Source organism: Lactuca serriola, chromosome 8 (assembly GCF_051521515.1).
Source record: "Lactuca serriola cultivar US96UC23 chromosome 8, Lser_US96UC23_V15, whole genome shotgun sequence".
Taxonomy (NCBI): domain Eukaryota; kingdom Viridiplantae; phylum Streptophyta; class Magnoliopsida; order Asterales; family Asteraceae; genus Lactuca; species Lactuca serriola.
In genome coordinates this window covers 109,428,751-109,455,238 of record NC_136415.1, presented here as the reverse complement: position 1 = coordinate 109,455,238, position 26,488 = coordinate 109,428,751, and the positions used below count along the sequence as shown (strand labels likewise).

General features: G+C 36.1%; 1 protein-coding gene across 3 annotated transcripts; it reads left to right on the top strand.

Moving 5' to 3' along the window:
• The first annotated feature begins 23,127 nt into the window (after positions 1-23,127).
• On the top strand, positions 23,128-26,488 carry LOC145068511 (GDP-mannose transporter GONST2-like). Of its 3 annotated transcripts, none has more exons than XM_079015481.1 (11): positions 23,128-23,639; positions 23,752-23,831; positions 24,048-24,262; positions 24,354-24,564; positions 24,671-24,810; positions 24,974-25,103; positions 25,264-25,362; positions 25,464-25,618; positions 25,708-25,824; positions 25,919-26,016; positions 26,101-26,488. In XM_079015481.1, the coding sequence occupies exons 3-11, from the start codon at positions 24,066-24,068 to the stop codon at positions 26,142-26,144; spliced, it is 1,191 nt and encodes a 396-aa protein (XP_078871607.1). In that variant the 5' UTR covers positions 23,128-23,639; positions 23,752-23,831; positions 24,048-24,065; the 3' UTR covers positions 26,145-26,488. The 3 variants fall into 3 exon arrangements, with proteins under 3 accessions (XP_078871607.1, XP_078871609.1, XP_078871608.1); XM_079015483.1 differs by having other exon boundaries at positions 23,749-23,831; XM_079015482.1 differs by lacking the exon at positions 23,128-23,639 and having other exon boundaries at positions 23,659-23,831.

The following is a 26,488-nucleotide window of genomic DNA, read 5'->3' as shown; positions in this document are numbered from 1 at the left end:
GACGATTCAACTTTTATAAATCTCAAAGATCTTTCGAACCCTAAACGACGCTTTCTCTCTCAATTGTTCATCTCATTCTCCAATCTGCAACAATGGCTGATTCATCATTGATTCAAGAACAAACTACTCAGTCCTCTCTCCTCACTATCAAGCAAAATCAGAATTTGATTCTCGATTTCGCTCCATTCAAATACGACGCCTTTATGCTGCCAATCATAGAATGCTTGAAGTATTCAACTTTGGTCATCGCTCTAACTAAGGTTGAATGTGTTCCTATGTTGTTGATGTCTAAAGCTTACTCCACCGCTGCCTATGTAAAGGAGGAAGAAAGGATCTCTTTTGAAGTGTTTGAGAATAAAACTTCAATTACAAAGGCTAGGTTTTGCTCTCTTCTAGGGCTTGCTCATGATGATACACTGATCAACCCAGATTCGATCTCAGTTGCACAATTTATTGATATGTTTTACCAGATGGGTTACACAGATCATATTCCCTCAATCACCAAGTTTAATAAATCAAACCTTCCCCCACTATGGAACAGTCTTTTTACCTTTCTCTTCAAGGCATTTTCAGAAAGGGTCACTGGTTCAAATTTCACGAGTAAATCTTTCATGACCATCATCTATGGTCTCTACCATGGGATTAGCCTCGATTATGGTTCTCTGTTATGGGCTAAATTGGTACAAAGCACCAACTCCACAACTCGCCACAGCAAAATCTCTATGGGTCGATTTTGGACTCTTGTTGTCCAACGTGCTATCATGAAGCTCAACATTCCAGTGATGGCAGATTCGTTGAAGTCTTCAATTGCTAACTTTCACACCACGAAGATCGTCGTTACTGATAATTCCAAGTTTGTTTTTGTGGGTTCCATTCCTAAATCCATTTACAGGTGCGTGTCGCGGGCGAGCATGCTGATTGGGGAATACAAAAAGCGTCAAGTCTCTGGTCGTAGAATCCTCTCTCTGGAGATGCAACAGACTCTTGATGAGGATGATAGAATCAAGAAAGGGGGCAAACCAAAGCAACCTAAAGAGGGTCCTTCTACCCTACCTTTGCCTTCCAAAAAGTGAAAACAAAACGTGATTCGTCAAAAGCTACTCCTTCATCCCCAAAGCGAAAGCGTGTGAAGAAACTCGTTTGTAAGGTTCGCGTCCCCTCCTTAACCTCCTCACAAAGAGAATCGGAAGATGCCCATCGAGACTAATTTGACGATGATTTCCACGGAAACGAACAAGAGGTAAATTTCGTTCCATCTCCTCCACCATCACCTCCCGCTACTTCTGTTCCGGTTACAATAGCACCTTGTCCACCACCTATCACTACTCAATCACCACCAATTACATCTCAACCACCACCTGTTACTTCTAAACCACCTACTTTTACTACTCAACCACCACCCATTTACACTGAAACTACTACAACCACCACCACAGGTGAACCTCCTGTCAATGTCAACGCATCTGATGCGGGGGCAAAGACTTCTGGTTTTGTCACTACCTCCACATCATCTCCTATTTCCCCTCAGCCTCAACATACTTCTGAAGACCCTCTTGGTGCTGATGGACTGGAATTTGATACATTCAATTATAGTCCCTTCTCCATTCAAGATGACAGTGATGATGATGCTCCTCTCACTCAAAGGCATCTCAAAGAGCTGAACGCTAAGCTGGATACTCTTCTCACATCTACTATTGCCATGCTTATTCTAAATCAGCAGTTAAGAGTATGCTCGATACTCTGGTAAAGGAGCATGTCGTGCACCTTGCTCAAGCGAACAATGTCGTTGAGGACTCCACACTTTCTAATCAGCAAGCAACCGAAAAAGTCGATAAACTAATCTCAGAAACGAAGGTGTTTATGACAGACCTTAATATTGCAGCTGAAGCGAATGCTATCAAGGCAAATTAAACCATTTTGAAGCTTAGCACTTCGCTGAAGTCTGAACGCAAGAAACTGGAAAAGCTTCATTTTGGTATATCTGATGATAACACCACTTTTTACTCTTCGATTTCTACAAGGTTCACCAAGTTCCAATATGATTTGGCTGTTGAAAGCAAAATTATGGACGAGCTCGCTCTTCGCACCACACGGGTTCGTACTCAAACACTCAAGCTCAAGCAAGCAAAGTCCAAAATCGATGAGCTCAAGTTTGTGTTGGATTAGTGTCTAAGCCCGTAACCATATTTGTCAAGTACTTGACCCGATTGTGCATGGTCCTTTTGGGTTGCCTTCACCAGAGCAAGTTGACTGGAGAAATAATAGAGAAAGAGGTTATTATGATTTATTAATATGTTATAAGAATAATATATTAAAGGAGAAATCATATTTGTTTAATTAATATTGGTCAATAATTAATTAAGAACTAATTTAGTGATCAAGTGTAATAAATTAAACTAGATGGGCTGAATTGTAATTATGTGATAGTTACAAAATAGGGTAATGGTTATCCTTGATATGGGGTGGACGAATTCAAGGGATTAAATATCCTTGAAATCGTCCAAAGGATAAGGATAAGGGTTTTCAAGGCTTATCTTATGGTTAATTGGTGGGCAAGCAACTAGATAAGGATAAGGACTGAAACCCTAATCTCTACACCTATATAAAGACCCCTAAGGCCATTAGAATTCGTCCATGCCTTGTCTAGGGTTCCTAGGGACGAATTTCATACCTCTTCTCTCTCTCTCTCTCTCTCTCTCTCTCTCTCTCTTGCCTCTCCATTTGCTCTTGGTATTTGTGAGCCATTAGAGGTACTACACTTGTGGTACTTGCTTTTAAAGACAAGAAGATTCAAGATTTAAGTTGTTATTACAATATAACAACAAGAGGTATGTATTTCATCTTTCCTAGTGGATTTCGAAATTCCTAGAAGCCTTTTAGGGTTCTTCAAGTGTTCATAATTTTGTATAACTAATAGTGATAACATAGATCCAACTCTAGGGTTGCATGCACACATAGGATTGTTTGTATAAAACCCATCAGTTTGAACGAGCGGTTATGAAATCATGCATAAGCGACGCCAATTCCTTGCTGTCTAATCTTATTAAAGTGCATGATCCGGTTTTGACCATCACCAGCTTCGTCCTGCCTTCTCTCTTTTGAACAAGCTCGAAGGTGCTCCTGAGGCCCCTGTCCCTCCGAAATAAGGGGGAGAAGAGAAAGTTGCTAACGCAGCGGAGAAAGCAAAGAAAAATGAATTGAAGGTTAATGTAGCTTCGGGTTCAAAAGGAAAACATCCAATGGGTGTTGATGATGAAGAAGACAAAGGTGAAGAAGATCAACTGAAATGAAAATCACACAAACATGAGATTAATGAAAGTGGTCGCATTGCGAGAGAAATGGAGGAGAAGGAACGAAAAGAGAAGGAAGCTCACGACACCTTGGAATGCAGAAAAACACTCTTTCCATTATGGACGTTGGAGCGATTTATGTATGAAGTAGTTGATTTCCCCAGTGTTCATTGGTTAGAGTCGGTGATTTCATTTAATCTGACTAACACAAAGGATTCTCACTTTGATATGCCTATAACGAAAATGGCATTCGTTTTTCACTGCTTTGATTCGATTGCAGATATTCCTTCACCTGATGCAAAAGTGGATAAAGCCTTAATTGACTTTTATCTCACTTATGGAAAACCTCAGGACTTGACCTGGAGTGCTCAGAAACTAACTACAGTCAAGGTCACAGGGCCAATCGCTACAGGAAGCTTCATGAATGCAAAGTTCAAGGTGACAAGGGGATCTGAAAACACTTTGCATGAGTTCACTCTTGCTGATTTGCCAACCTTAATCCATAGGATTGGATTTTGTTGCTCAACCTTCTTTTGACCGAAGAAAAAATATACGAACCCATTCTGGCTCATCTAAAGCGAATTTTGGTTTTGTATATATACGAAGTGGCGAAGCTCGATATTGAGATTGCTAAAGTTCTGAAGCGAAAGCCTACAATGAATCCGATTGGGAAAGCCAGCGATATAAGCAAAATGAGTATGGGAAAGATCGATACAGTTCACTTGACTGTAATGTTTCAACGTGGGACTGATGTTCCTGGAGTTTTTCAAAAATGCCTTTTCGCTTTACCTGACAAACAATTGTTCTCCACAACTTGCCTTAAACATATTTTGGAGATTGTAAATAAGTGTACCTTGAATGATGATGCTGCGAAGAAGAACTTTAATGACATGATTCGGTGGTACATCTTGTTTCGCAAAACTTTGCTTGCTGTAATTCCCAAGCTCTTCAAGATGATCAAGAAGACTCAGCAGTGAAGCATCTCTCGCCTCAATTGACGCAAAGGGGGAGATTGTAAGGTGTTATGTGTTGCGTCATTGGGCTTGTATAGTTAGTCCATTTTGCATACGGTATTGGGCCTGTCCAAGCCGTCATATTTATTAGGGTTTGAGTATTAATAGTGCATGCATGCACTATAGATAGTTAACATTTTTGAGATAGATATTCTTGTAAAACCCTAGCACGCTTCTACAGTTGAAATTCTTCATCGAGTTCATCTGGGTGTGACTTTTAATCATTCAACATCTGTTTAATCATCTTTGTGTTCTTTACTTACCTGTTGAATCTAATCGATCATCTAGGATTTTAATCCTAACACCTTTAGAACCGGAAGTACCTGAAACCATAACCATAAAACCGTAAGCACAAAGCTCAGTGAGTTCCCCAAAATACCACATTCCATACATATCATTGGGCCTAGCCCATATATTAGGCCCAACCCACCATAACGGACCTAACCCTCATACAATGGACCCAACCCTATATATATATATATATATATATATATATATATATATATATATATATATATATATATATAAAGCTAGGTTCAAGTATTCTAACTAATAATTGTGCGGATATCTTATGCTATGAGAATGATAAAGAAAATATGTTATTTGGTAATATAAATATGTTCATTCTTACATAACTATATTAGTTAACACACATTTTCGCTAATTAAATCGTCTATAAGGTTATTATACACTTATTATTATTATTATTATTCTCATTTCTGTTAGAATGTTGTCAGAATGTTTTATTGGGCCGTATTCTGTCAGAATGAAAATGAGTGAAAAACGATGTGTGAGAAAAAATAATAATAATAATTAGCGAGAATGCATGAAAATGACGATATTTTTGTAAGGTTGAACGTATTCGCATTGCTAAACAACTTATTTTTTTAGTAATTCTCATAGCATACGATATCCGCACGATAATTAGTTAAGATCACAAAGTTTTTTGGATCAATATAATGACTTTTTCATTGCTCATTTTAAAACTTATTTTATATTGAAATATATAAATAAAAATATATAAATTTATCATTTTTAACCTCTTTGCATATTGATATTCGGAAAAACTCTATAACATGCGCATCGCACGCATATTATTTGGAAAAATGTTTTTTAGTGTTTATTTTTTATTGAAAAAAATAACGAAAAATATGTAAATTCATAATTTTGAAACATCTAACCATATATATATATATATATATATATATATATATATATATATATATATTCGATTTTTTTTCTTTGCATATAATGTAAAATGTGCACCATATGCACAAAAGTAGAAAAATGTATGTTTTGAATATTTTTTTTTTTCAAAAAATCATATTCTATAATAATTTTCTAACTTATTAAAATGTATTTTCATCTATACATTAATATATTGTATATTAATATTACATATCTACATATTTACATTTTTGGTATATGTGCATATGGTGTACATTTTACATGGTATTTGTTTTTTCCAAATATCAATATAGAAAGAGTTTAATAAATGATGAATTTATATATTTTTAGTTTTTTTTCGATATAAGATAAACTGGAAAACAAAGTTTTAAAATTCCTGCACATTTGAATTTAGACATATATGCATATTTTTTTAAAAATTCTCTCTCTCTCTCTCTCTCTATATATATATATATATATATATATATATATATATATATATATATATATTAAATATGTTAATTGTATATGATGTTAATATAGAAAATGATTTTTTGAAAAAGAAATTAAAAAAATAAGTGTTTTTTTACGAAAAATGTTTATATGATACATATTTTTTGTAGAATTTTTTTCGAATATCAATATGGATAGTGATTGAAAAATGATGAATTTGCATATTTTTAGATATTTTTTTCGATAAAAAAACTCTAAAATGATTTTATTAATCTTAAAAAAATTTGTGATCTCATTCAACCCAACTATGTGTTTGAGTTATATATATATATATATATATATATATATATATATATATATATATATATATATATATATATATATATATATATAATGTTGCTTTTACCCATCTTTTTTCATTTGACAAAAATGAAGATGGTTAGGGATAGATAAATTGGAAACAATTTTCACAAAATGTTAACTAATCTACTTAACAAAAGGTTTTTTGGTCACATAAAATTTTTCTCTTGGTTATCTTTCCATATGAATCTGTCTAGGTTTGTTAAATACAATACAGAGTTGTTGGAGAAAGATGACTTTAATTATTAACTATTAAAACCTACGGTTCATATTCAAAAGTTATTAGGTAGAAAGTAGGAGAAAGAAGTACTCGATAAAGATGAAATGGAGATTGATACGGGAAACACATCCCCTCCCTCGGTATGTGGGTTTTCTGTGGAGCTCAACACAATTTTACCGAGTCTCTCTTTGCTTGGCATCATATTGACCGATGTGGACACCGTTTGCGAAGAGATGACGCTTGGCATTAAAAGCTTACCACTTCTCGTAGCTTTAGAATATCATGTTAGGTAGAGCTTAATGTGGTGTTTGTTTTTTATCCGCAGATCTTTCTAGACTATTCAGTCTGCGCGGCGCAGACCATGCGCAAAAATTAGTCATCGCTGACTGTTTGTTTTTTAAAGACTGCAGACCTAAAAATGTCTGCGCGCCATCTTCTAACATCTTCATACATCTTCTAGTCTAAAAAAACACATATATTTTATTTTTATTTTTTTTTGTTTTTTTGAATTTATATTTATTCCAACTTTATTAGTGGTAAACAATTTGAAAAAAAAAAGTTACAATACTTAAAAAAAAAGTTCGACAATACAAACGTGATATTTTTGACAAATTTATAAATAAAAGTTTATTACAATAATTGTTGTTGAAATTGTTTATACAAATATATATATATATATATATATATATATATATATATATATATATATATATATATATATATATATAGGTTCATTTGTTTAAACTAATTATTGTGTTATTATATGGACAAATGTGGACCAATTATTCTTAAAGGTTATTAATGTAATCTTGCAATATAATTTATTTTTTCCCAGTTAATTAATCTTTGATTGATATCAATCAAATTCCTAAATATTAGGCTATTACTTAAATCCTGTGTGCATGCTTACTACCAATACCAAAACCTTATTTGCCCCGATCTCTATTGCAACGACTCCCTCATTTTTCCGGCGCCAGTTCCTTAATCGGAGATGACAAGATCACAACACTAGTTTGTTAAAATACACCACTTGCCATCGCAACGCATCAGATTCGACGACCATCGTCTTCGTCTTCACTGTGCAGGTAGTTATCTTCGTCGGAGTAAAGGTTGTCGTCCGAGACCGAAGTTAGCAATGATTTCCCCTTCTATTGAGTAAACCTCCAACACCTTGCAAGAGGAGAAAAAATCAATCTTCGATTGGATCAATCACATCAAAAGCAGCCTCCTCGCTGAAGCCCCCCTCGACACCACCGGCGCCTCCGCCGCTAGGATCTACATTCTTTTTGGCGACATTAATTGATGTGTGAGTCGAAGCATGTAACGCCCGGGTTTCAGGGCTAAGCATTTTTTATGACAATGTAATAGTCTAGGTCAACTCTTGTAACTCTTTTGATGTGATAAAGATGAAATATTTTAATTCTATATGAATTATGTGTATTTGTGTGCTTATTACTTTATTATAAATGTATAATTAATAAAAAATAAAAATAAGCGTCAAAATTAAAGTGTGAGATAAGCCCGATATCTTTATATAATTTTGTCGTGGTCGAAACAAGGATTCTGGGGATATAAGGAACGCCGAAATCCGAGTTATAACGAAGAAGTTATGACCCGTCGAAGTTTCGCGACAAAACCAGCACGATACCGGGAAACGTAAATAGTGAATTTACGATAGAGCAAGATTTAGCCTTAGCGCTCTAAACAAAAGTCGTAGAATATGTTAAACAAAGAACATCGATAAAAAGAACGCCCAAATCTGACTTCGTATGAAGGAGTTATGATTTTTCGAACTTTCGGATTAGCAGTGTACAGCCCGAAATTCGAATATTAGATCGAGTGATTTTTAGCCAACACGACCTAAACGAGAATCGAATATCTCGTTAAGAGTAGCGTAACGGGAAAAAGATGGGCGAAAACGGACATCGGATGAAGAAGATATGAGGAATTAACGGACCAATCCTGTCCCGGCCTGTTAATAATATAAAATTTAAAATCGATTCAAAATTAGCCGACGAAATCTAAACAAAAGTTGTAGAGTACATTCCCACCTTCGTGTGGATATAAATAACGTCGAAAACGGAGCTCGTATGTGAAAGTTATGATTTTTCGAAGTTGGGAAGTGAATTTGCGAAGTTGATGCATGGATCGATGACGTGGCAAGATCACAGCCGTCGCTTGCGGCCCACGATCCTCGCTTCGGATGATGACACGTCGCCTCGCATTACACCCAGCGTCTGAAGTCTGTATGCCCCGCGTACCTTCGCCTTTATCTACTTCGAGTGTAAGACAGCTGGAAGCTCGCTGGCAGCCTTATCCGATGGTTACGCCCCGCGTAGGTCCGAGGTACGCCCAGCGTACCGAGGCCTCGCAGGCTATAAAAAGGCAGCGAAGGCAGCTTCATTTTTCACCCATTTTTCACTTCTGTCATTAGTTTCTTTCTCTCTCTAAGACCCCAAACCACCCCTAAGCCCTAGATAAAAACCTTAGCTCCCGAGGGAAGCCCCGAGGCTTCCGGAGTCCTGAGAAAAAGAGTCTTTGGGTTTCGAAACGCTGCTCCAAATAAGTTCCGGTTTTCGATAAAATTCGCTATAAGTGTGCTACGCTTACGCAATTTTTATTATAGCTTTCAAATAATTATAGGAATGTTATTAGGTCCTTAAAATAATTATTTGGGCTATTATTATAAGTTATATTGAGTGTTATTAACGCTTGTATAATAATAATAATAGTCAGACTATTAATTTGTCGTGGTTATCGTTAGACTAAACCCTAGTGGTATTGGTACTAGGTTTTATCGAAGGAAATTTTTTTTGAGAGTATTGAAGCGTTGTCCGAGTGCTGAGTCACCACCTTTCAGGTGAGTGCATAGTTACTTTCAACTTACACATAGATATAAAGTATTTTATATAAATTACGTGCTATGCGTGCATATTATCTGAATACTTGCTATCTATGCTGGATGAACATTGTTATACATGTTTTCAATGATTTAAATTGTATATGTATTTTATATCTACGAAAATGTTGGGGTAAAACATGGGTAGATGTAATAGGTGATGTGTGATAAAATGATGAAAGGCCTCGATGTTGATGTTGTTGATTCTGTCATCTAGCGGAGTATGGATGACGACCACGGACTCTTCTAGACAGTCCAGTGGAACGCTAGCAGGATCGCAACTTGTATGTGTTTGTGAACGATGTGTTCACCGGTGTACTCCATCCCCCACATGGTTGCCTTTAGGACATTTATTGCTAAGGAATCCCCTTAGCAGTAGTGTCCATCCCGATGATGATCCTTAGGCTAGGTCCCTTATGATAGGTGTTTAGGGACGTAAAGTGAGAATAACGGGAACGGGTAATCGGGTTATTGTTGATTGATGAAATTAATAAACTTATTTATTGTGGGTTGAAAACTCTATGTGCTCACCAGGCTCCCCAGCCTGACCCACTCAGTTTCTTGTATTACAGGTAGTGGCGCATGAGCATAGATGTGATGTTTTGGGATGAGGGATTACGGATATAGGCCTGTAGATACGAAATAATGTAGTAAGTCTTATATTGTACTGTTTATGCTTTTGATCTGTATCAAACATGACATCCCAAGTCTGTTAATGAAATATATTTCGTTGGAAATGCTTTTGATAAATCTTTCTCATATTTTGTTTTGGGACAAATTCCGCAACACTTTGATTTAAAATGTTACTCTGATTTTCAAACAAAGCATAAACAAAATCGGTCTTTTCTGGCCGTGAAAATGGGGATGTCACAGTTGGTATCAGAGCATTAGTTTAAGCGAACTAGGAATTTGTAGGATTTCTAGACTTAAACTTAGAATGCTAAGCGATGATTTGAGCACTAGCTTATTTTAGGAATCGTGCCTAAAATGCTTTTATGTGCTAAATGCTTTGTGCATGATATGCTGTTATTTGTTCGGATCTATGGTCTGTTGCCGACCGGATCTGGAAACCTTATGTGTTTAGGATTCTAAACGTACAACTACGATATTAGAACTATCATGTAAACGTTTCGGATTGATAAGGACGATTTAAACGTCTATCCCAAATAAAGATCTAAATTCACCTTATTCGATGTATAGATCAAGATGGCAAGGACCCGTAGCGGAAATGTGAAAGCAAATGGAGATAGGAACCAACCCCCAGTGGTTCAGCAAATACCTGTTGTAGAAGAAGTTGCACCTGAGCCAGTAACGTTGGCCGGAGTGCAAGCGATGATCCAGGCGATGTTGGATCGTCAAATGGAGGAAATCAGACGTTTGCTCTAGCAAATCGAGAGGAAGAGACTATTCAGATCGAACAGCCCGAGTTGAATGAAGGGCAGACTGAGGAGGGAAACTACAGTGGGACTGTTGGTCAAGCCAACCCACCGATAGTTAGGCAAAACCACCAGGATGGAGGAAATGACGGGCGTGGATGCAAATACAAGGATTTCATGGCATCCAAGCCACTGAGTCTATCTTGAAGCCCGACATCAGTGGAAGTCATGAACTGGATCTCTGAAATGGAGACGATGTTTGAGAGTTGCGAGTGTAGCAACAGGCAGAAGACCGCTCTCGCGGTTCCTTTGTTGAAATCTGGAGTACTAAGCTGGTGGAAGCTACTAGCTGATTCAATGCCTAAAGGTGAAGGAAGCAAGATGTCGTGGGAGGATTTTCTGGTACAGTTGAAGATGCAATACTGCTCTGAGCAGGCTCTTCTGGAAATTAACAACGAATTCCAGAACTTGAAGAAGGGAAGAATGAGCGTTACTGAATACGCTGTAAGCTTTATTGAGAAAATGAAGCTTGTTCCTCACCTCGTCTCAATTGAACTCTCCACGGTTAACAAATTTGCCCTCGGATTACCAGCGGACTTCGGTCCAATGGTCAAGCAAACTACCACTCTGAAAGCCGCCATCTGGGCTGCTAAGAGTGTGGAGACCCATATACGAGAGAAGGGTCTGGATAGAGCCGAAGTGGGAGAGAAAAGGAAATTTGACGGATCCTCGAGGTCCGATAAGAAGGGTAGATTCTCGAAGTCTGGTTCGAGAGGAGGAGGATCAGAAGCGAAGTGGTGTGACAAGTGTAAGAAGAAGCACTCTCGGAAGTGTGACGGAGGGGTCACTTGTTTCAAATGTGGAAAGCTTGGGCACTATGCCAACGAATGCGCGTTCACTAAGAAGGTATGTTATGAGTGCAACGAGGAGGGGCACATTTCAAAGGATTTCCCGAAGAAGAAGGTGGCAGGAAGACCCAACATACAACCGAAGCCGAAGGCGAGAGCCTTCCAGATGACGCTCGAGGCTGCGAAGGAGGTAGCAGACATCGCTTCAGGTACCTTTCTTGTAAATGGTTTGCCTGTAAATATACTATTTGATTCCGGAGCCAACTACTCCTTTGTTTCGCATAAATTTGGTGGGAAATTAGCATTACCTGTAGAAAAAATTGATAATGCCCTGATTGTAGAAGTTGCCAGTGGCAAATTCGTACCTGTTAGTGATCGTATTAGGAACATCGTCATCGACCTAAACGGAAACGAATTCCACGAAGAGCTATTACCCATAGAGTTAAACGGTTTCGACATCGTTTTGGGTATGGATTGGCTTAGCGCCAACGATGCTGAGATTCAATGCCGAAAGAAGATAGTAAGGGTGAACCCACCCGGAAAGGAATCATTTATGGTGTACGGGGACAAACGCAGAGTGAATTCTGGAATCATCTCCCTGATGAAAGCCAGGAAATGTTTGTCCAAAGGATGTGCATCGTACTTGGCATTCGTAATCGATGCTAAGAAGGAGAAGAAAGAGGTGTAGAATATACCGGTTGTGTGTGATTATCCGGAAGTCTTTCCCGAAGATCTTCCCGGATTACCACCTGATAGGCAAGTGGAGTTTCGTATAGACTTGTTACCAGGAACAACACCGATAGCAAAAGCACCTTACCGATTAGCACCGACGGAGATGAAGGAGCTTATGACGCAACTTCAGGAGCTGTTGGACAATGGTTTCATTCGACCTAGTTCATCACCCTGGGGAGCTCCGGTGTTATTCGTGAAGAAGAAGGATGGAAGTATGAGAATGTGTATAGACTACCGAGAGCTAAATAAGGCAACGGTGAAGAACAAGTATCCATTGCTGAGGATTGATGACCTATTCGATCAGCTGCAAGGTTCGAGCTACTTCTCAAAGATTGATCTTAGGTCAGGATATCATCAGCTGAAGGTAAGAGAGCAGGATATCGAGAGGACTGCATTCAGAACAAGATATGGACACTATGAGTTCTTGGTTATGTTATTTGGACTAACCAATACTCCTGCAGCATTCATGGGTTTGATGAATAGGGTTTGTAAACCATTTCTCGATAAATTCGTGATAGTGTTCATCGACTACATTTTGATCTACTCGAAAAGCCAAGAGGAGCATGGCAAGCATCTACGGGAGGTATTAGAAGTTTTGAAGAAGGAAAAGCTTTTTGCAAAGTTCTCCAAGTGTGATTTTTGGATCCGAGAAGTTCAATTCTTGGGTCATGTGGTTAACCGGGAGGGAATAATGGTTGACCCCGCAAAAATCCAAGCTGTAATAAAGTGGGAACGTCCAAAGAGTCCCACGGAGATTCGAAGCTTTCTAGGATTAGCCGGATATTACCGAAGATTTATTCAAGGCTTTTCTTCGATAGCATATCCATTGACAGCTTTGACCCATAAAGGAGCTACATATACATGGAGTGAGAAACACGATGAGGCATTCGAGAAGCTAAAGAAGAAGTTATGTGAAGCACCGATACTTTCTCTACCCGATGGAGTTGAAGACTTCGCGGTTTACAGTGATGCATATGGAGTCGGGTTGGGTTGTGTTCTAACCCAGAGAGAAAAGGTGATAGCATACGCATCTCGACAATTGAAAGAGCACGAAAAGAACTACCCCACTCATGATTTGGAGTTGGCGGTGGTAGTATTTGCTCTAAAGATATGGAGGCATTACCTCTATGACACGAAGTGCAAGCTTTTCACTGATCATAAGAGTCTCCAGTATCTCTTTAATCAGAAAGAATTGAACATGAGGCAACGACGCTGGCTAGAACTACTCAAGGACTATGAATGTGAGATACTTTACCACCCAAGTAAAGCAAATGTTGTTGCTGATGCTCTCAGTTGGAAAGTCAACCTTGAAAGGAAAAGGCCAAGAGCGTTGGGCATTGAAGTCGTCTCGACAATTGTGGAAAGTATCAGGAAAGCTCAAAAAGAAGCTTTAGAGAAAAATGACCGAAAGGAAGAACGTTTGGGCAAAACGTTAGTGTTCGGTGCAAACAGTCGAGGACTGAAGGTATTCCAAGATCGGATTTGGGTACCTAAGACGGGAGGAATAAGAGATCTTCTGATGGAAGAAGCACACAAGACCATGTACTCGATTCATCCTGGTAGCACTAAAATGTATAGGGACCTAAAACCCTACTACTAGTGGCCGACGATGAAACTCGACGTTGTGAAGTATGTGCCCGAGTGTGTAACATGTGCGAGAGTTAAGGCACAACATAAAAAACCATATGGGAGTTTGGAACCTTTGCCTGTACCCATGGGTAAATGGGAAGACATCACCATGGATTTTTGTGACCAAACTGCCCAGGACAAAGAACGGTCACGACACCATTTGGGTGGTCATGGATCATTTCACCAGGAGTGCACACTTCATAGCAGCCAACGAGAAGTGGTCTAAGGATAAGCTTGCAAATGCTTACGTGAAAGAGATAGTAAGACTTCACAGTGTTCCTCTTACAATTGTATTAGATCGTGATAGTTGTTTCACGTCGAGGTTTTGGAGGAGTCTGCAAGAAGAATTGGGTATGAAATTATGTTTGAGTACAGCTTACCATCCGCAGACTGATGGTCAGAGTGAAAGAACGATTCAAACATTGGAAGATATGTTGAGAGAATGTACCCTCGAGTTCCAAGGGAATTGGGACGAGCACTTACCTCTGGTAGAATTTTCGTACAACAACAGTTTCCACTCGAGCATCAAGATGGCACCCTACCAAGCTTTGTACTGAGAAGTTGAAGGTGATTAGGGAAAGAATGTTAGCAGCCCAAGATCGTCAGAAGAGCTATGCTGACAAGAAAAGACGACCGATAACCTTCGAAGTTGGGGATTCGGTTTTGCTGAAAGTCTCACCGTGGAAGGGACTTATACGATTCGGGAAACGAGGAAAGTTGAGTCCAAGGTTTATTGGACCGTTCAAATTTCTTCAGAAGATTAGGAACCAAGCTTACAAGCTGGAATTGCCCGACGAACTCGATGGTATTCATAACACCTTCCATGTGTGTTATTTGAGGAAATTCACGGGAAATGTTCCCAACATAATTCCAATCTCAGAATTAAGGATGGATGAGAATAAAAGGCTGATCGAAGAGCCTGAGGCAATTGTTGACCGTAGGACTAAGAAGTTACGACGCAAGATGGTTGACTTAGTGCTAGTCCAATGGAAACATTCGAATGGGCCAATCTCACTTGGGAAACAGAGGATGACATGATGAGTCGCTATCCACATCTGTTTGTTGATGCATGATTCCGGGACGGAATCATCCTAAGGGGGAGAGAATTGTAACACCCGGGTTTCAGGGCTAAGCATTTTTTTGACAATCTAATAGTCTAGGTCAACTCTTGTAACTCTTTTGACGTGATAAAGACGAAATATTTTAATTCTATGTGAATTATGTGTATTGTGTGCTTATTACTTTATTATAAATGTATAATTAATAAAAAATAAAAATAAGCGTCAAAATTAAAGTGTTAGATAAGCCCAATATCTTTATATAATGTTGTAGTGGTCGAAACAAAGATTCCGGGGATATATGGAACGCCGCAATCCGAGTTATAACGAAGAAGTTATGACCCGTCGAAGTTTCGCGACAAAACCAGCACGATACCGGGAAACGTAAATAGTGAATTTACGATAGAGCGAGATTTAGCCTTAGCGCTCTAAACAAAAGTCGTAGAATATGTTAAACAAAGAACATCGATAAAAAGAACGCCCAAATCTGACTTCGTATGAAGGAGTTATGATTTTTCGAACTTTCGGATTAGCAGTGTACAGCCCGAAATTCGAATATTAGATCGAGTGATTTTTAGCCGACACGACCTAAACGAGAATCGAATATCTCGTTAAGAGTAGCGTAACGGGAAAAAGATGGGCGAAAACGGACATCGGATGAAGAAGATATGAGGAATTAACGGACCAATCCTGTCCCGGCCTGTTAATAATATAAAATTTAAAATCGAGTCAAAATTAGCCGACGGAATCTAAACGAAAGTTGTCGAGTACGTTCCCACCTTCGTGTGGATATAAAGAACGTCGAAAATGGAATGTGAAAGTTATGATTTTTAGAAGTTGGGAAGTGAATTTGCGAAGCTGATGCATGGATCGATGACGTGGCAAGATCACAGTCGTCGCTTGCGGCCCACGGTCCTCGCTTCGGATGAGGACACGTCGCCTCACATTACGCCCAGCGTCCGAAGTCTGTACGCCCCGCGTACCTTCGCCTTGATCTACTCCGAGTGTAAGACAGCTGGAAGCTCGCTGGCAGCCTTATCCGATGGTTATGCCCCGCGTAGGTCCGAGGTACACCCAGCGTACCGAGGCCTCGCAGGCTATAAAAAGGCTGCGAAGGCAGCTTCATTTTTCACCCATTTTTCACTTCTCTCTCTAGTTTCTTTCTCTCTCTAAGACCCCAAACCACCCCTAAGCCCTAGATAAAAACCTTAGCTCCCGAGGGAAGCCCTGAGGCTTCCGGAGTCTCGAGAAAAAGAGTCTTTCGGTTTCGAAACGCCGCTCCAAATAAGTTCTGGTTTTCGATAAAATTCGCTATAAGTGTGCTACGCTTACGCAATTTTTAATATAGCTTTCAAATAATTATAGGAATGTTATTAGGTCCTTAAAATAATTATTTGGGCTATTATTATAAGTTATATTGAGTGTTATTAATGCTTGTATAATAATAATAATAGTCAGACTATTAATTTGTCGTGGTTATCGTTAGACTAAACCCTAGTGGTATTGGTACTAGGTTTTATCGAAGGAAATTTTTTTTGAGAGTATTGAAGCGTTGTCCGAGTGCTGAGTCACCACCTTTCAGGTGAGTGCATAGTTACTTTCAACTTACACATAGATATAAAGTATTTTATATAAATTACGTGCTATGTGTGCATATTATCTGAATACTTGCTATCTATGCTGGATGAACATTGTTATACATGTTTTCAATGATTTAAATTGTATATGTATTTTATATCTACGAAAATATTGGGGTAAAACATGGGTAGATGTAATAGGTGATGTGTGATAAAATGATGAAAGGCCTCGATGTTGATGTTGTAGATTCTGTCATCTAGCGGAGTATGGATGACGACCACGGACTCTTCTAGACAGTCCAGTGGAACGCTAGCAGGATCGCAACCTGTATGTGTTTGTGAACGATGTGTTCACCGGTGTACTTCATCCCCCACATGGTTGCCTTTAGGACATTTATTGCTAAGGAATCCCCTTAGCAGTAGTGTCCATCCCGATGATGATCCTTAGGCTAGGTCCCTTATGATAGGTGTTTAGGGACGTAAAGTGAGAATAACGGGAACGGGTAATCGGGTTATTGTTGATTGATGAAATTAATAAACTTATTTATTGTGGGTTGAAAACTCTATGTGCTCACCAGGCTCCCCAGCCTGACCCACTCAGTTTCTTGTATTACAGGTAGTGGCGCATGAGCATAGATGTGATGTTTTGGGATGAGGGATTACGGATATAGGCCTGTAGATACGAAATAATGTAGTAAGTCTTATATTGTACTGTTTATGCTTTTGATCTGTATCAAACATGACATCCCAAGTCTGTTAATGAAATATATTTCGTTGGAAATGCTTTTGATAAATCTTTCTCATATTTTGTTTTGGGACAAATTCCGCAACACTTTGATTTAAAATGTTACTCTGATTTTCAAACAAAGCATAAACAAAATCGATCTTTTCTGGCCGTGAAAATGGGGATGTCATAAAGCACTTAGGGCTTCTAATATACTCGATGCTTAATCGTAATTTTCTAGTGTATCAGAATCTGTTACGTATAGGGAATTAAGGATTTATGCTTTGGTGCTACAATAAAGGTCTAAAATTTCCAATTTTGATAATAATTTCGGCTGTGATCCTTGTGGTCGGATTTACTGCTACTTGTAAAACCTTAAATTGAATTTTTTTTATCTGCATATTCTATTTGTTGAATTACCTATGTAGCTAAAAAGGATACATTAAACAGTCTGTTTGATTTAGTCATGCCATTCAATTTTTAAACAGTCCTTATGCATATGCAGGTGGTTGATTTTTGCTGTGTGGCAAATGACTTCAGTTCCTTATGAAAAAACACCTTGATGAGATGGGGAAAACCAAGCGCTCTTACATAAATTACGATATTACCAGACCAACGGTATGGTATGGTATGCACTTCCCTATGTTAATATATGTTTGGATTTGTTGATTCATCGGTATATCTATTGCTATTTTGTTTGCAGAATGATTTCTAATTTGAGAAGTGGGATTGGATGTATGTTCGTCCAAAAGAATTGCCAAAAAGCTTAAAATTGGTAAAGATCATGTTGATTCCTTTTCTCTTTAGATTGTGTTTATTATAATGTATTCTTTTTTGAGCAGATCATGGGACTAAACCCTCCATTTGGGAAAAATGTTGCTCTTGCAAACCAGTTTATACAACAGGTAGTTTATGTAGATGCTTCAATGGATGATATTGGTGAGATTCCAATTCTATTGGAATGAAATTACGTATTCCAATTCTGTTGGAATGGAACCACGAATCCCAATTCTGTTGGAATCACATAAGTTGATGCTTGAAGAATGGCCCACAAAATTGAAACAGACCACATTATTCTTTTAGAATGTATTAGTCGTTGTTAGATTTTGATGTTTTCTTTCCCGTTTTGAAAGTTTTTTTAGTTTTATTCTTTAACAATAAATGTAATTCTTAACAATTGTTACTCGTATTCTATAAGAAATAATGTATCTTTTGTTTTTATTCTTCAATTAATTGTTCAGAATTTGTTATTCTACAAGAAGTTCAAGAATTTATGGTTCAAGAATATTTTTATTTTTGAGTAAATAATTAAATAAATAAATATATTCTGTCAGAATGTCCGAATTAAAATAGTTATATTTCGTAAAATCGTATTTTTAAAATTAATAGAATATATGATCCCTTAAAATATGCAATTTTCCTTTATTAAATCTATATTAATTGACTAAAATACCATTGTAATTAAATTAGATGATATTTTTCAATTACATTTAATTCAATAATATATATTAATTATTTTCTTAAAATAAGTAAAATTGATTGGCCCACAATTATGAATACAATAACACAATAATTACTTTGAATAGAATAACATAGGCCTATATATATATATATATATATATATATATATATATATATATATATATATATATATATATATATATATATATATAAGTGTCAAATCTTATAAAACATTATTTAATAAAACATCCTCAATTTTTTAGAAAAAATATTTATGGCATGTTTTTAATTTATTTAATTGAAAAAATCGAAGTTTATTTTCATTCATTCATATATCCAATTATTTGATTCCTAATTACAATGTTTACGCATAACTTTACGACCAAAATTATTGTTTTTTTTTTTTCCAAATATATACGTTAATTTGTATCATATTTAGTTTCACTTTTTATACAATAATACTAAACGTTGATTTAGATTTGTTAATTATTTATAACAAAGTCATAAATATATTAACAAATCATTTTTAGTTTAAAAAAATCAGTTTATTTTAGTACCCTGCAGATGTTAAAAAAACAAACACTTTTCTTTTTTCAGACTGCAGACGTTTGGTCCACCTCTTCTGCTGCAGAGGTCTACAGATGTGATCCGTACTTCACAGACTGCAGATATTTTGCCTCAGTAAAAACAAACAACACCTAAGTTTCAAGCAAGCGAGACGAAGTTTAAAACTTCTAGACCTTCATTAATCAAACTATTTATCTAGCTAGTAGTCATTACTAACTCGTTAGCCCATAAATTTGTGAAGGCATTTTTCACTGTTAGTTTTGACAATACAATAATTATACATAATTCTTTATATTTTAATTATTTTTTTGGATAAGTACTACAAGTTCTATCTATAACCATAATTTTATAGATTTTTAATTGAATTATTTACTAAAATGACAAAGCTGTCATAAAAAAAAATCCCCGGTAATAAATCGACCAACATAAATGTGAAGAGTATATCACACATCTATGCTGATATTTTTTGACATAAAACGAAATCCACTAAGTTGTCACCATATTTTCTTCTTTCACAAGTAATATTTATGACAAATGCAACTTCTCATGTAATCATTGTACGAAGTTATACTACACAACCACACTGATTAGTATGGCAACTACTGAAGTGAAAATAAATCCCATATAAAAATTTTCTTATTTCTTCCGTTACACGAAAAAATGTAAATGAAGTTTGCTTATTTACTCTTGAAACACTTTCTTTGCACTTATACCACGTATTAAATTGAAATGTAAATGAAGTTTGCTTATTTATTCTTGAAACTCTTTTTTGTTTGCAATTATACCACATATTAAATTGTTTTTTAAAAGATATCGAGTACCATTTTAATTGTAGATCAATATATATCGTCCAACTTGGTACACCCCAAAAACAACTTTTTTTATAAAGATCAATTTTTAACATTTTGGTGTACAATGGTACTCTGGAGCCCAATAAGTTATCACCAGGGATCGTATTGGCCACAAGTACAGGATCCGAACATGCTGGCCACAAGTATAGGATCCGAACATGCTGCTACTACCTCTAACCTGCAAAACATCACAAACAAACATCATAAGCCACACGGCTTAATGAATAACAAGTACAATAATGTAAATCACATAATCATACAAATATCACACATATATCAAGCAATTCATCAACAATACTTTGATTGGTTTTGAAACACATGATGTATGGTTTTGATGTTTATAAAAATAAAATTTTTTTATCAATATTTTTGAGATGTTACAGTTATATTTTGTATATAAGGATTTTAAAGTTCACCTTTCTATATATTTACTAGTCATCCTATTAGCTTCCATCAATATCCAAATCCTCACATTCAAGATTGTAGTTAGTATATTAACGATACGTACTTCTTTACTAGTCCTTCACATAATGAATCATACATTCTAAAAATTTCAGATATTATGTTTCTTACTTGTCATATATTTCACGGAATAATATGACTCTGTGGTTCCCTTTTAACCATCTCTCATTACTATTATAAAATTCAATGCAAAATTTTTACTATGCTTCTATCACGACACTACTTGCACCAATGTCTGTTATTTATAAACACATTAAGTTTTCTCAGAGACATTTCATAATTAAGGGTATCACTATCATGTCGAATAGTATAAGAGTTCTCTAAAATCTTTTTTCATAGAACACATTTTGACTGACGTAGTGACAGGACCTCCAAAATTTCCAAAGGCCCTTCTTTATTCAATTTAATACATTTCTCATCTCTTAATAGAATCTGGGAGGAAAATAGTCCAAGAATGAGTCTTTAACGAGATTATATATAATTTATGATTTCGTAACCATGTCGTGGCTCTAATAGTTGACTAACTTATGTCTACCAAGTATAGTCATATAATAACATTCTACCATCTAGTTAATGATTAGGAATTTACTACAAGACATCCAATTCACTTAAACCATGACTCTGATACCAATTTGTAATGCCCAGTTTTTCACACTATGTACACCCCAATTTTTTTTTTCTTTTTATTAACAATTTTATAAAACATTTCGATGTATGCTAGAATACTAAAATACATGAAGTTATCACCAGGAATCGTAATGACATCAAATACAAGATCCGAATCGGGCGTTACAATAGTCTAAGATGCAACATAACAATACCAAACACCGTAAGTCATAAGGCTTAGTGAATAACAACTACAATAACATAACAACACGTAGCATCATTTAATAACTTAACTTATCAACCATCATATACATCACAATCAATATGCTATTTAAATTTATATTAATTAGATATTGTTCTCGCATATTATAAAAGTAATCACATATCAATACTATTAAACTAACCAATATTTCACCACTTTCATAACCACACCTTTGGAGATTCTCCGTCCAAAGTAAGCGTCTCACATTCATTTTTTGTTATATAAACCAACTATCACATGAATTCATTTCATCATACTATAACATTCTATCAGTTCAATGATATATAATATAATAATATCACCATATATTAAAATCTCATATTGGTGTAACAATACACATCAATAAACATCTGGTGTTAGAGTAGAGTTACTCACCAAATTAGTTAGTGAAGATTAACTATAATTCCAACCTCAAGTTCTTTATCGCTTTCCAATCCATCACTTGTCCAAACCTATTTGGATATTATATCAAGTTCATTAGAACTTGTCTAAACTCATCACTATATCAACCATAATGATCAATTAAACTTGGTAACCATTTGTTATAAAACTAATCAAATTTGCAATTATAATCACCTAACAAGTTAACACTGGTAAGTTGTTAGCACAATTGACAAATGTTGGTAAAGTAGGGTATATAACCCTTACCGTTTACATTAAATATTCAACTAGTCATTGGGGTTCGTAATAGTATTGTATCATGAAATCCTATAATCCATACTCGGGTATAACAACCATCTACAAAATATTACAATAATGTATTTACGTAAAATATACCTCCTTGCATCCCGTAAATCGATTCACATGCTCTCGTACACTAGTATGATACAACGATAATGATCCCCCGTAAACACCTTTTGAGTTAGTGCCCCGATCAAATGTACAAAGCCATCCAAACGACACAAATGGTATATATATATATATATATATATATATATATATATATATATATATATATATATATATATATATATATATATATATACCACCAAGTCGTGGCGACCAGTAGATCTCCAACTTCGCCACGTGTCTCGTACAATTGCCACGTGTCTTGGTGACTCGTTTCACACCACGTTGTGGAACATATACCACCAAGTTGTGGTGGCCTACCATTCACCGTTTGACTTATACTTTGGTCGACTTTCTCGAAATAACAATATACTTTATTCTTAACTTCAAACGGTTATACATGGCAAGATAATCATCCAAAGATCTATGAATGTAGGTTTTAAAAGAAAATAGTTTGCTTGTTCAAAAAGAATTAACGGTATAATTTGTTGTTTGTTTACCTTATCTGCTACATTTATGTAAAACTTTATATCCTAGTGGATAAAAGGAATCGTAGACATTTATTCTTAATAAACATTCGAAATATCATTTGCTCAATTTTTTTTCCAATAGATATAAAAATAAGATACATTGCTGTTTTTTTTTTCTTCTGAATTTGACATGGGCCACCAAAGTCCAAACTATTGGCTGACTAGATTAAAGTAAAGGCAAAACAGCCCATAATATTAGTTCAAACTCAAACTCCAAGCAATCTGCTACTAAGGCGCCATTTTTTCCGGCAAGAACCACCACCTTTCTCCCTTCCACTGCCACACTTCTCTCATCTCTGCCCCCCTAAAACACTTTGCCGCTCTTGACAGCTTTGTTTATTGATCAACCAGTTCTTTCTAGATTTCTCCATTACAATTCCTTTTTTAATCATGACACGTAAATCTCTCACATTCTCACAACACGAACACTTGTTGTTGAAGCGACCAATGATGGGGGGATCTTCTGTTGACTTTCCAATCGAGCTTTCGTGTCGAAATCAGTTCCTTCTCCCGGTTTACTTTTTTTCCTGAGGGCGCTTACCCCCTATTCCTCGAATCTCGCTGTTTGATGCTATTTCATTTCATATCTCCGTTTCTTTCGGCTCGAGATTTCGTAATGTATTTCTAAAAGTCACCAAGCCATTGCACTTCAGTCGTACGCCGTTCCCTTTTCTCTTTTCCCCTTTGAGTGATTCTCACAGCAATTTGGGTTCAATTCCCACGTCCAGCAGCGTTCTCACTTGTGATATTAACTTTTATAACCTGGTTCGTAATTCATAGATTCCTGTTGTGTATGATTCGATTATTTTGATTGTTTCTTTTCTTACTCGCTTTCGTTGGATACTGAATTTTTCTGGGTTATTTTGTTGGGAAGTAGTTCATCAACCTTTTGTAATTAAAGAGAAGCCTTCTAGCTTCTAGGTCTTCACAGTTGCAGACCAATCTCAATCAATTCAGGTAAGAATTTTCTCTTTTAGATGCTTTTCCTACTGAGTAATATCAACCCTTTTACAAAAAGAACTTGGTTTTCTATTTCTGTTCATGTTGGTTTACTTGATTACAAAGAAAAAGGTTATATATATCAAACTCAACTCACTCATATTGATTTCAAGTTCCAAGATATCACAGAGTTTGAACCCCATGTATTTTATGATTTGTTAATGTCAACGACAGGCATCTTGCAACGTTTCAATGTCAACTGAATTCAAGTTGAATGTCACCATTAATCCTGATGTCAAGGAATCAGATTTCAACTCTTCACTCGAGATTTCTCCACATGGTGGAAAGGTGAATGTAGTGCGCAGGATCATTGGTGGTCTTCTTCATCAAGGAAAGAGACCAGGTAGCCATATCTTAATAACTACAGAACGCAGAGGAACAAATGAAAGGTGTAATTATATCATTTAATTGCAATTAATTTATCATCTTCAAACTTAATTATAAGTTATCTGACAGAAGTGCTTTATTACCTTCAAGCAGATCCAGAAACAATAGGGACACATCAAGTGAGAACAATGAACTTCATGTTGATACAGGTGATCAAAAGAGGGCTCATGAACTGAAAATTAGATCTGGACCTTTGGTGTCTGGAGCTGCATATTGTCTTTCATCTTGCAGCATGATCTTGCTCAATAAAGTTGTCCTTTCAAGTTATGCTTTCAATGCTGGAATATCATTGATGTTTTATCAGGTAACTACTCTATACATATCTTTGTATCTATTTTTTGAATTCCTTATACTTTTTTTTTTTCACTTTGTTCTAAAAGGGTCATCCTTAAAACATGTAATTTTTGCAGAATCTCATTAGTTCTATCATAGTTCTCGTTTTGGGTTTATCTGGATTAGTTTCACTGGAAAAGCTTAACTGGAAACTTGTTAAAGTGTGGATACCTGTGAATTTGATATTTGTGGGCATGCTTGTTTCAGGCATGTATAGGTATTTCATCATCAAGAATTCATTTTTTTTTCCTAGAACAAAAAAAAGACATGATCTTGTTTAGAAAAAATTAAAACAACCAAAAAAACAAGATTATACTTGTATGTTTCTTTTTATTTATAGCCATCTAATCATATTTCATGATTTCTGATGAATCTTTCAGCTTGAAGTACATAAATATTGCAATGGTCACGATTTTGAAGAATATGACAAACATATTAACAGCAGTTGGTGAATTATATATATTCCATAAAAGACAGAATCAGAAAGTCTGGACTGCAATGTTTCTTATGGTAAGCTAAATTTTTCTTGAATAACTTGATCTTTTTCTACATAAAGTTTTGATTTTTACCAAAAGAATGTATTCTTCTAAATCATAAATTCATAATTACAAACAATCCACTCGAATCCATTCTGATCTTTATGAAAAAAAAAATCATCAAAATATTGCAGATCATCTCTGCCATAACTGGAGGCATCACAGACCTCTCGTATGATGCAACGGGTTACACATGGCAACTAGTGAACTGCATTCTTACTGCAAGCTACTCGGTATGTCATTTCGTTATTCATTTTGTTCATTCATTGGAGGATAGAATGGTAATTTTTCACACCCTTTTGTTCATATATCAATATGTGTACTTTGCAAACAGCTTACCCTACGAAGAGTCATGGACACAGCAAAAGCTGTGACAAAATCTGGATCTTTAAACGAAGTTTCAATGGTGTTGTTAAATAATCTATTATCTTTACCACTTGGCGCATTCTTGATTATATTATTTGATGAATGGAGTTATGTAATCAACGCGTAAGAAAATACCTCATTTCTACAACAACCATTGTTTCAATACTTTTTAAAAATCTATATCCTAATCTTTTTCAAGATTCGATTTTCAGGGAGGTAATCAAGATTCCCATGTTTTGGGTGGTGGCAACCACTAGTGGGATTCTTGGACTTGCCATTAGCTTCACTTCAATGTGGTTTTTAAACCAAACTGGTCCCACCACTTACAGGTAACATTTTATGATCCATTCAACAAACTGAAAGCAATTCTGATCATGTTTTTAATCCGATATTATCTACTAAAATCTGTGTTTTGATTTACAGTTTAGTGGGGTCATTAAACAAGATTCCAATCTCGATTGCTGGTTTACTGTTGTTCAATGTTCCACTTAGTGGGCCAAATCTATTTAGTATACTATTTGGTAAGCAAGATGATCTTAACTACATACTAACAAGTAACAACAATTTCAGGCCATAATCATGTTCTTAAATGTGCTGTTTTCTAGGTTTATTTGCTGGTATATTCTTTGCAAAGGCCAAGATGTCATAATTCCATGCCATCAAATCAAACATCTTTCACTAGTTACAATCTGATTGCTGATAAGAGCCAGATCAAATATGATTCTGGAAACAAATGAATTGGAAATCAGAAAGGATCATATAGAGGCTTGAAGAAGTCTTGTATACATGCTTTGTTCTGGTTCAAAGGCACACCAGGAGTGAAGATGCCAAATTATCAAATATAAGTTATCTTTGTGTTATTGTTGTTATTTCCTTCATAATATTATGAATACCAATTTCACTTTTTTTTTTTTCTAGCGTGGTATTATGTAGATATCTGTCTTTCATGCTAACTGAGTTGATATAGAATTTTCATGTTTGAGATTCTTTCTA